We start from the raw sequence: 12,360 nt of genomic DNA on the forward strand, positions 1-12,360 counted from the left end.
GTAAGCTGTTTCAACAGACAGTATATATTATATTATCAGTGTGCAGTGAGCTGTATTATATTATCAGTGTGCAGTGAGCTGTTTCAACAGACAGTATATATTATATTACCAGTGTGCAGTGAGCTGTTTCAACAGACAGTATATATTATATTATCAGTGTGCAGTAAGCTGTTTCAACAGACAGTATATATTATATTATCAGTGTGCAGTAAGCTGTTTCAACAGACAGTATGTATTATATTATCAGTGTGCAGTAAGCTGTTTCAACAGACAGTATGTATTATATTATCAGTGTGCAGTAAGCTGTTTCAACAGACAGTATATATTATATTATCAGAGTGCAGTAAGCTGTTTCAACAGACAGTATGTATTATATTATCAGTGTGCAGTGAGCTGTTTCAACAGACAGTATATATTATATTATCAGAGTGCAGTAAGCTGTTTCAACAGACAGTATATATTATATTATCAGTCTGCAGTGAGCTGTTTCAACAGACAGTATATATTATATTATCAGAGTGCAGTAAGCTGTTTCAACAGACAGTATATATTATATTATCAGTGTGCAGTGAGCTGTATTATATTATCAGTGTGCAGTGAGCTGTATTATATTATCAGAGCGCAGTGAGCTGTTTCAACAGACAGTATGTATTATATTATCAGAGTGCAGTAAGCTGTTTCAACAGACAGTATATATTATATTATCAGTGTGCAGTAAGCTGTTTCAACAGACAGTATATATTATATTATCAGTGTGCAGTGAGCTGTTTCAACAGACAGTATATATTATATTATCAGTGTGCAGTGAGCTGTTTCAACAGACAGTATATATTATATTATCAGTGTGCAGTGAGCTGTTTCAACAGACAGTATATATTATATTATCAGTGTGCAGTGAGCTGTTTCAACAGACAGTATATATTATATTATCAGTGTGCAGTGAGCTGTTTCAACAGACAGTATATATTTTATTATCAGAGTGCAGTAAGCTGTTTCAACAGACAGTATATATTATATTATCAGAGTGCAGTAAGCTGTTTCAACAGACAGTATATATTATATTATCAGTGTGCAGTAAGCTGTTTCAACAGACAGTATATATTATATTATCAGTGTGCAGTAAGCTGTTTCAACAGACAGTATATATTATATTATCAGTGTGCAGTAAGCTGTTTCAACAGACAGTATATATTATATTACCAGTGTGCAGTAAGCTGTTTCAACAGACAGTATATATTATATTATCAGTGTGCAGTGAGCTGTATTATATTATCAGTGTGCAGTGAGCTGTTTCAACAGACAGTATATATTATATTATCAGAGTGCAGTGAGCTGTTTCAACAGACAGTATATATTATATTATCAGTGTGCAGTGAGCTGTATTATATTATCAGTGTGCAGTGAGCTGTTTCAACAGACAGTATATATTATATTATCAGAGTGCAGTAAGCTGTTTCAACAGACAGTATATATTATATTATCAGAGCGCAGTAAGCTGTTTCAACAGACAGTATATATTATATTATCAGAGTGCAGTAAGCTGTTTCAACAGACAGTATATATTATATTATCAGTGTGCAGTGAGCTGTATTATATTATCAGTGTGCAGTGAGCTGTTTCAACAGACAGTATATATTATATTATCAGAGTGCAGTAAGCTGTTTCAACAGACAGTATATATTATATTATCAGTGTGCAGTAAGCTGTTTCAACAGACAGTATATATTATATTATCAGAGCGCAGTGAGCTGTTTCAACAGACAGTATATATTATATTATCAGTGTGCAGTGAGCTGTTTCAACAGACAGTATATATTATATTATCAGAGTGCAGTAAGCTGTTTCAACAGACAGTATATATTATATTATCAGAGCGCAGTAAGCTGTTTCAACAGACAGTATATATTATATTATCAGAGCGCAGTAAGCTGTTTCAACAGACAGTATATATTATATTATCAGTGTGCAGTGAGCTGTTTCAACAGACAGTATATATTATATTATCAGAGTGCAGTAAGCTGTTTCAACAGACAGTATATATTATATTATCAGTGTGCAGTGAGCTGTTTCAACAGACAGTATATATTATATTATCAGTGTGCAGTGAGCTGTTTAAACAGACAGTATATATTATATTATCAGTGTGCAGTAAGCTGTTTCAACAGACAGTATATATTATATTATCAGTGTGCAGTAAGCTGTTTCAACAGACAGTATATATTATATTATCAGAGTGCAGTAAGCTGTTTCAACAGACAGTATATATTATATTATCAGTGTGCAGTAAGCTGTTTCAACAGACAGTATATATTATATTATCAGTGTGCAGTAAGCTGTTTCAACAGACAGTATATATTATATTATCAGAGTGCAGTAAGCTGTTTCAACAGACAGTATATATTATATTATCAGAGTGCAGTAAGCTGTTTCAACAGACAGTATATATTATATTATCAGTGTGCAGTAAGCTGTTTCAACAGACAGTATATATTATATTATCAGTGTGCAGTAAGCTGTTTCAACAGACAGTATATATTATATTATCAGTGTGCAGTAAGCTGTTTCAACAGACAGTATATATTATATTATCAGAGTGCAGTAAGCTGTTTCAACAGACAGTATATATTATATTATCAGTGTGCAGTAAGCTGTTTCAACAGACAGTATATATTATATTATCAGTGTGCAGTAAGCTGTTTCAACAGACAGTATATATTATATTATCAGTGTGCAGTGAGCTGTATTATATTATCAGTGTGCAGTGAGCTGTTTCAACAGACAGTATATATTATATTATCAGTGTGCAGTGAGCTGTTTCAACAGACAGTATATATTATATTATCAGAGTGCAGTAAGCTGTTTCAACAGACAGTATATATTATATTATCAGTGTGCAGTGAGCTGTTTCAACAGACAGTAGATATTATATTATCAGTGTGCAGTAAGCTGTTTCAACAGACAGTATGTATTATATTATCAGAGTCATCATGCAATCACAGCAGTCTAACAGAAACTAGCAGGGATCTTATACTGCAGTACACGTCCTACCATCCACTGCTCAATGTGGCCCCATTTGTTGTCCAGACCATAGTATTTCTGGGGGCGGAGAGGAGAGGGCAGGAAGAGGAAACCAGAGGAAGGAAGACATTAGAAAGGAGAGACAAGGAAATGGGGAGAGGTAAAAGCGACTTGTTTTTTAACAGTGCTGAACCCAAATAACCGTACATGTTTGACAAAAGATACACACAGCGAGTGATTTGATTTAGGTCAAGGGATTTGAAAGATACATTCATTGATCTTTGATCTGACAACGACAGTTAGCATTCAGATGCCAATAGGAGTGTAACGTGAACAGGAAAGAGAGAAGGAGAACATTTGAAGCAAGGAGGCCTACCTTCTGGCTTTGATACACCTAAAACAAAATGGAGGCCTACCTTCTGGCTTTGATACATCTAAAACAACATGGTGGACAGAAGGAGCAGGACACCACGGAGAAGAGAAGGCAGGACAATAGAAAGACAGTAGGTTAGGACATGTTGTTAGTATGGAAGACGAACAGGTTTTTGGTCAAGTATATTACCACCGTGCAGAGGTGTGTGTGTGTCACCTCTTTCTGCTGTCTCTCCAGTTCCTTCATGCGTATCTCCCGTGCCTCTGCTCTGGCCGCCCGCTTCGCTGCCAGTCTCGCCTCAGCCTGAAGAAGACACAGACAGAGAAAGACATTATACATTCAACAGGGTGTATAACAGTCAAATCAAAGCAGACCATACAATACTCCATGGTCTCTAATCATTATCTCTGCAATGACTGCCATTACTGCTAGCGTTAGCGTGAGCAAGCTGAGCAGAAAGTTCAACAGAAAACTCAGTAAGCCCATTAGGTAAAGATGACACATTGAGCCGTGCTGCCATCAAATAAGTAGTAATTGACATGGAACCAGTTAATGAAATAATAGTTCATTATTAAGTTCCAAATGAGAGGGAAGCGTTACCATAGCAGCTAAGAGTGAGGGACTGGGAGCTTGGTGTTGAGGCTGTGGTTCCTGTCTTTCTGTTAGTGTTTACTATGCAGCTAGCTGGCTAATATAGCTTGAAACAAGCCTTTGAAGTTAAATTAGATCAGAGTGCTTTTAGGTCTGCCCGTCCTCAATAACCTTTAGCATTTGGTTATCAATGCTGCTGTGATCTCGTCACTCATTTCATTGTTTAAGAGAATACCATGGTGACCAATAGCCATGCTTAACACACACACACACACACACACACACACACACACACACACACACACACACACACACACACACACACACACACACACACACACACACACACACACACACACACACACACACACACACACACACACACACACACACACACACACACACACACACACACACACACACACAGCTGATTGCTGTATAGGTTCCAGGTAATCCACTTATTCTAATACGCTGTATGGTATTATTTTTGTAAAAAAAAAAAAAAAACATTTACTAAGCAAGTCAGTTAACAACAAATTCTTATTTACAATGACAGCCTACCGGGGAACAGTGGGCTAACTGCCTTGTTCAGGGGCAGAACGACAGATTTTTACCTCGTCAGCTTGGGAATTAGATTCAGTAACCTCTCGGTCACCTGCCCAAGACTATAACCATTAGGCTACCTGCCGCCCAATATTATTGTTATTATATTATTCTAAACAAAGAACAAAAATGATTTGATACCAATGATCAGTCTTTTCTAGTTCTGCTTCAGTCGTTTCTAGTTCCGCTTCAGTTGTTTCTAGTTCCGCTTCAGTCGTTTCTAGTTTCGCTTCAGTCTTTTCTAGCTTTGCTTCAGTCATTTCACACACTACTCCACTCACTCAGTCACACACACACACACACACACACACACACACACACACACACACACACACACACACACACACACACACACACACACACACGTTTTAATGGCATCAGCTGATTACTGGTCTGGTGACACAGAGCTTCCAGACCAGCTATCAGAGGTCATGATTGCATCGCCAAAAATGAATAAGGTCCAGAGTCGTTCAGTGAAAGCTGAGATCAGGGCCCCAAAATAAAATACTAAACAGATCACTGGCTGTCTTACCTTCAACTGAGAAACAGCAGACAGAAAATCCATTCAGGACAGAAACCCACTACTTTAAGATTGTCTCTCTATTCCACAACCAAACCATATGAGAACGGCTTTCACTTTCTAGTTCACCACTGAAGTGGCCTTTAGGAAACATATGCGTCCCGTTTACAGCTTCTCCCACAATCTTCAATCACAAGAATTAAAGTGATTCTGAAAAACGCAGGACTAGCAGCAGCCACAAGAGGGGAGTGTTCCCTATGTCGTTTTATTACTGAGAGAGGCTGTGGATGAGCCAGCATTTCTGTCTGGGCACTGGTGAGGACACACCCACCCTCACTCTGACCATAACAACACTGCTTCCCCTAACAACAGCCCAGCCTACAACCAAGCACATCTGATTCCCTTTAAAACATATTCAAATAACCAGATTCCACTTTTTGATGTCCATGTCATCTTTAATGCTTGTTTCGTTGTCTATTTGCAGAATAGATCAAATCCATAAGATCCTTGAGGATTCAATGGCACCATTCCAGTTCATCCTCCACTGTCATACTCTCAATCTGAATGTGTATAAGTACTGTGAAGAGAGGAGGGCAGTGGCATAGGGCCAGGCAGTGCTGGCAATGTGTGTGCACTGGGGCCCTTGGCTATGGGGGGCCTGCAAACTCTCACTATCAAGTGTTGCATTGGCCTTCTAGGTATCTGCATAGCAGGCCCTAGAATTTGTACACTATACACCATTGCAAAAGTCATTACATTGTTTAACTGAAAGATGGGCCTACATGTCATTTGCACAGCAACACATCCCAGTCATGGTAATTTGTAACTTAAAAAAAAAAAATGCCACTACATGCCACTAAATATTTGAATGTATTGATGACTAGTACATCTATTTGGTCCACAAAACAAACCTCAATGAACAGTTCCAATGGTATTTGTTATTGTTGTGCAAAGACTGCTGGCAAATATGCAAATACTGTTCAATAATATTGTAGAGGAGATTCAGAGGCATGCCTTATTGAGGGCGTGGCTTTCAATTAGTTATTTTTGGCCACCCGGAAGGGTGAATGTCTTTCCAGTTCATCTGGTCTGTTCACTTTCAATTACCGTTGTGAATTGTGATGGGAGGCCAAATGATCGTTTTGTTCACACAGGCCTGGGAAGATTTAGTCAGAGCCACTGGAAGAGGGTGTAACTATAGAGATCATCAGGCTACTGAAGGGCTCACTTCTGCCTAACTACAACACAGACAAAGGTAAATGGAATACCAGTCTGCCAGTTGAGGCTGGTGCTTTATGTTAGCCTGGAAAGGCCTTGATCCAGTCAGGCCTGTTTCCCCATTGTGTTTGTTTCACAGCTCGTTGAGAGGACGGAGATAGCAGTCAGCACACAGAAAACCGTTTGAACAGCAATACTGCACAACTGTTTGTAAATGAACACAGGCTGTTAAAGGCCCAGTGCCATCAAAAACATTATTAATTTCCTGTGTTTTATATATATTTCCACACTAGGAGGTTGGAATAACACTGTGAAATTGTGAACATTTTGATAATGCCCTTTTAGTGTAAGAGCTGTTTGAAAAGACCTCCTGAAATCACAGTCTGTTGTGGTGGGATGGAGTTTTGGCCTGCCTCAGACAGTAAATTAGTTAATAGACCAATAAGAAAGAGGGTTCCAAACCTCCCTGCCAATAACTAACAGTTTTAACTAACAGACCACTACCAGACAGTCCTATACATTTTTTTGCTTGAAAAATTGCTCTTTGCTAAAAAAAAGCTGTTTTTTTTTTTTTTTTTTACCATTTTGATTGAAAACAATGACAGGAAGGTACTTAATTGTTACCCAGAAATTATTTAATATTGAGATATAAATGGCTGCATTGGACCTTTAACATGAATTGAACAGGATGAAATGTAACTGAATTATGAACCTTTATTTAATGTAAGTGTAGTCAGTTAAGAACAAATTCTTATTTACAATGACGGCCGACCCCGGGCCAATTGTGCACCGCCCTATGGGACTCCCAATCACAGCTGGATGTGATGCAGCCTGGATTTGAACCAGGGACTGCAGTGACACCTGTTGCACTGAGATGCAGTGTCTTAGACCGCAGTGCCACTCAGGAGCAATCTTAATGTTCTCACTCCAAGAGAGCTAGTGGTGCCAAGCATTCAATGCCATCACGGTAACGATACAAAACAAAACAGAAAATAGAACCTGGATAAGAATGCCAGCCGAGCCAGTAAACAAACCAAACTCAAGAAACAAAGGAAAATGCAATAACCACTAAAGGTATTTATCTTCACTAAAATGTGAAGCAAAGAGCTATTACTAACTAATTACAACCACATGTGACTGCACTGCTGTGTGCCTATTGCCTCAAGCAGTCAAGGACCTGCAGAGAGAGAACTGAGAGACTGAGGCAAGGATTCAATCTGGCTTGGCTGTTGGAGAGAAGTGAAATAGCTTGGATGCTGCCTTGAGACTGAGACACATGGGTTATTCATTAGTAACAAGCAGCATTCCACGCTGTGAGTCTTCGGCTCATAGTCTCACATTGAGCGTCATTGGTACAGTACGGTGGCCTCATTGGGTCAAAAGACTGCAGCACTATTCAGGAGATTTAGGATTCAGGATTATGTCAGGGTAGATTAGGCAGGTAAGCCTGGTGAGACTCAGTCTGGTTCATGGGCCTTCACTGTGAAGAAATCATAAGGCAGCCTGCCTAGCCCAACCTGCCTTACAGCTTGCCTGGTCTGCCTGTCAACAGAGACCGATGAGGAGGGTGGAGGTCTGGGGCTGCCTGTTAACAGAGACCGATGAGGAGGGTGTTCTGGGGCTGCCTGTCAACAGAGACCGATGAGGAGGGTGTTCTGGGGCTGCCTGTCAACAGAGACCAATGAGGAGGGTGGTCTGGGGCTGCCTGTCAACAGAGACCAATGAGGAGGGTGGAGGTCTGGGGCTGCCTGTCAACAGAGACCAATGAGGAGGGTGGTCTGGGGCTGCCTGTCAACAGAGACCGATGAGGAGGGTGGAGGTCTGGGGCTGCCTGTCAACAGAGACCAATGAGGAGGGTGGAGGTCTGGGGCTGCCTGTCAACAAAGACGGGGGGGTCAATGTAAATAGTTGGGGTAGCCCATTTTCTTACTGTTCAGCAGTCTTATGGCTTGGGGGAAGAAGCTGTTAAGAAGCCTCTTGGACCTAGACTTGGTGCTCTGGTGCCGCTTGCTATACGGTAGCAGAGAGAACAGTCTATGACTATAGGGTGGCTGGAGTCTTTGGCTATTTTTAGGGCCATCCTTTGACACCGCCTGGTATAGAGGTCCTGGAAGGCAGGAAGCTTGGCCCCAGTGATGTACTGGGCTGTATACACTACCCTCCATAGTGTCATTTTAACCACTAGGGTTGTGAAACTAAGTGGATCTTTGGAAATATCGCCACTAAATCAAATTCAAGTTTAGGGACATGTGACAATAAAGTGAATGACTAAATTAACAGAATTCATACAATTTCATTGGGGAAAAAGTAATGAAAGGTGAACCTGTGAAAATGGTGTCTATGCTTCAAGCCATAACTGTATATCTCTGGTCACACAAAAAAGTAACGTTGGATCGCGTATTGTGGGCCTATATACAGGACAGAAATACCAGAAATATAATCCAGGATTTTTACAACTGGCTGCATCCATCCCTTTCCAGACAAAACACTCCCCTGGTTTCTTTGAACCTTTATTTAACCAGGCAAGTCAGTTAAGAACAAATTCTTATGTACAATGACGGCCTACCCCAGACGACCCCGGGCCAATGGTGCGCCGCCCTATGGGACTCCCAATCACAGCCGGATGTGATACAGCCTGGATTCAAACCAGGGACTGTAGTGACACCTCTTGCACTGAGATGCAGTGCGTTAGACCAATGAGTCAATCGCGAGTCCAGTTCTTAAAGACTGCTCTGATAAAACTAGCCACTGGTCAGTACTATTAGAGGCCTGGAAGCTTTACACTAGTCGGCCTGGACAGCAGCAGCACTGGTCAGTACTATTAGAGTCCTGGAAGCTGTGCACTAGTCGGCCTGGACAGCAGCAGCTCTGGTCAGTACTATTAGAGACCTGGAAGCTTGCACTAGTCGGCCTGGACAGCAGCAGCACTGGTCAGTACTATTAGAGGCCTGGAAGCTTTGCACTAGTCGGGTTGGACAGCAGCAGCACTGGTCAGTACTATTAGAGGCCTGGAAGCTTTGCACTAGTCGGGTTGGACAGCAGCAGCACTGGTCAGTACTATTAGAGGCCTGGAAGCTTTGCACTAGTTGGGTTGGACAGCAGCAGCACTGGTCAGTACTATTAGAGGCCTGGAAGCTTTGCACTAGTCGGCCTGGACAGCAGCAGCACTGGTCAGTACTATTAGAGGCCTGGAAGCTTTGCACTAGTCGGGTTGGACAGCAGCAGCACTGGTCAGTACTATTAGAGGCCTGGAAGCTTTGCACTAGTCGGGTTGGACAGCAGCAGCACTGGTCAGTACTATTAGAGGCCTGGAAGCTTTACACTAGTCGGGTTGGACAGCAGCAGCACTGGTCAGTACTATTAGAGGCCTGGAAGCTTGCACTAGTCGGGTTGGACAGCAGCAGCACTGGTCAGTACTATTAGAGGCCTGGAAGCTTGCACTAGTCGGCCTGGACAGCAGCAGCTCCCATCCAGAACAGACCTCATGGAGGCTTAAAAGCAGAACAGCTTTGTAACTCCAGATGTTTTCCTTCACCAGTGTCAAGACCTTCACAGACATGATGCATCCCTACGGATCTATTCATAGCCAGGCTCTCTGAGTGAGAGCAGAGGGAAGGGCCACCTCAACACTTACTGTAAAATAAAGTCTCTTGGAAGTTATTCAGTGCACTCCTCTCATAGGGGCAAATCCTAACTTCCCGTTAAGACGAAATCCTCTGTTCTGCCGTTGACCTCAATGAAAGTTAGGCTTCGCCCCATCGTGAACACATAAGTGCAGGAAAATGTGATCATTATAAACGGTTGATCACTTTAACCTAAATAGTTTAGTAAAAGCGTAATGCACTGTACTTTATAGTACATTCTAGTCTCATGCTGTGCTCATGAGGCCTTGTTGGGGGGCAGAGTAGAGTTTCCCATTCAGGTGTGTTGTGACAACCCCATAATACTATAACAGTACATTCTAGTCTCATGATGTGTTGAAGCAGTAGTGGGGGTTGAGCACTTAGCTTGGAGTTTTCTGGGATGTTTGAGACTAATGTCCATGCAGAGAACACATGGTGTCTGTCTGTCTGATACATCCCCGTACAGGCCAGAGCCCTGATATATACATAGCAGCATTTTACTGTGGTAATCTTCTTAGGAGGAGCCTCATGCAGAGATTTATGCACTTTGAAGAGCAGCAGACTTCTGGTGTGTGTGTGTGTGTGTGTGTGTGTGTGTGTGTGTGTGTGTGTGTGTGTGTGTGTGTGTGTGTGTGTGTGTGTGTGTGTGTGTGTGTGTGTGTGTGTGTGTGTGTGTGTGTGTGTGTGTGTGTGTGTGTGTGTTAGGCTCTTTAGACCATATTATAAAGACACTTAATGGACAAAATTGCTCTGCCGTGATGCCCAACATGCTGATGGAAGTGAGGGGAGGGAGAAGGGTGGCAGTACAGTCACATCCCCTAATATCAACACAGTCAGTGAGGACAAGTTAAGAGAGCCGGTACATGTAGCAATGACTCCATGTTTCAGATATCTGGCATGCCTGTGTCGCTGTAAGCTATGCAGTCAAACCTTTACATTCACCTGTCTGATCATTTCAGACAACAGTGACTACAGCACTTCAAGGAAGGAAGGTTAGGCCTCTGACTCAGTAGATGTATTGGATCATCATCGCTGATGGGAGGTCAAAGGTAGCTGGAAGTCTAGACCAATCGCCTGTTCATCACACTTCACTAATCGCCTGCCACCTCACCCAACCTCACTCGTTGGGAATCCCTTTTAGATTAAATGGGTCAAATATTGTTTTGAGACATGATTAATGATTTAGCCAGAATACAGTAAAATCTGGTTACTGTTGCCATGCCACTACTCCAGCAGTGATTAAAGTGCAGGTTCACGTTTTTCTTCATGAATCTTGTTCTGGAGGCAGCTCTGCAGAGTGCTAGCTGGCACAGCCACAAAGTCATAGGAGGAGGATTTTAAACCTAACCTTATCCCTAACCTTAACCAGACTGCTAACCCTAATACCTAACCCTAACCTTAACCCTAACCTTAACCAGACTGCTAACCCTAATGCCCAACCCTAACCTTAACCAGACTGCTAACCCTAATGCCTAACCATAACCTTAACCAGACTGCTAACCCTAATGCCTAACCCTAACCTTATCCCTAACCTTAACCAGACTGCTAACCCTAATGCCTAACCCTAACCTTATCTCTAACCTTAACCAGACTGCTAACCCTAAAGCCCAACCCTAACCTTATCCCGAACCTTAACCAGACTGCTAACCCTAATGCTTAACCCTAACCTTATCCCTAACCTTAACCAGACTGCTAACCCTAATGCCTAACCCTAACCTTATCCCTAACCTTAACCAGACTGCTAACCCTAATGCCTAACCCTAACCTTAACCCTAACCTTAACCAGACTGCTAACCCTAATGCCTAACCCTAACCTTAACCAGACTGCTAAACCTAATGCCTATCCCTAACCTTAACCAGACTGCTAACCCTAATGCCTAACCCTAACCTTAAATTAAGATCAAAAAGCACATTTTTGTTTTCAATAATTTTTACAATATAGCCAATTTTGACTTTCCAGCTGGTCTATCTAAGGGGAACTCGCTCAGTTCTGCCTTCAGGACAAGACTCGTGACAATAAATGTCAACCTGCGATTAAAGCAGGATGTGGATGATGCTGAGAGGCTTAAGAGATGCAGGTCACTGGCATAGACACAGTCCAATCCCTTGGTGCAGAGTGGCTGCTGAGTGCTTTTACACACAAACACACACGTGCACAGATCGCATGCACACATATACACAAACACACCCGCACACACAAAAGTGGACACACACACATGAACATGTACATACACCAATACACACATAAATGTGCACCCAAGGGAACAGCTGTCAGCTTGCCCAGTAGGTCAGACTTCACCAGCTAGAACATGAAAGTCAGCCAAAAGCCCATCTCTTCCCCCTCACATACCCCCGACCCAAGCCCACCATGGACCCCTGTACTGCCCCCCCCCCCCCCCCCCCCCTCCTTTTAA

General features: G+C 42.2%; 1 protein-coding gene across 9 annotated transcripts in view; it reads right to left on the reverse strand.

Annotated features, from left to right (window-relative positions):
- The window catches only part of LOC139412765 (leucine-rich repeat flightless-interacting protein 2-like), a 41,564-nt gene that overhangs the window by 22,025 nt on the left and 7,179 nt on the right, over positions 1-12,360 (reverse strand). For 4 of the 9 annotated variants that reach the window (XM_071159459.1, XM_071159457.1, XM_071159460.1 and 1 more), the window contains exons 2-4: positions 3,608-3,694; positions 3,435-3,452; positions 3,049-3,096 (exon numbers count right to left, since the gene is read on the reverse strand). In XM_071159459.1, the coding sequence (XP_071015560.1) occupies positions 3,049-3,096; positions 3,435-3,452; positions 3,608-3,694 (153 nt within the window). The remainder of the gene's footprint in view (positions 1-3,048; positions 3,097-3,434; positions 3,453-3,607; positions 3,695-12,360) is intronic. The other 5 variants (XM_071159464.1, XM_071159461.1, XM_071159458.1 and 2 more) reach the window with 2 other exon arrangements.

This window comes from Oncorhynchus clarkii, chromosome 7, assembly GCF_045791955.1.
Source record: "Oncorhynchus clarkii lewisi isolate Uvic-CL-2024 chromosome 7, UVic_Ocla_1.0, whole genome shotgun sequence".
Taxonomy (NCBI): Eukaryota; Metazoa; Chordata; class Actinopteri; order Salmoniformes; family Salmonidae; genus Oncorhynchus; species Oncorhynchus clarkii.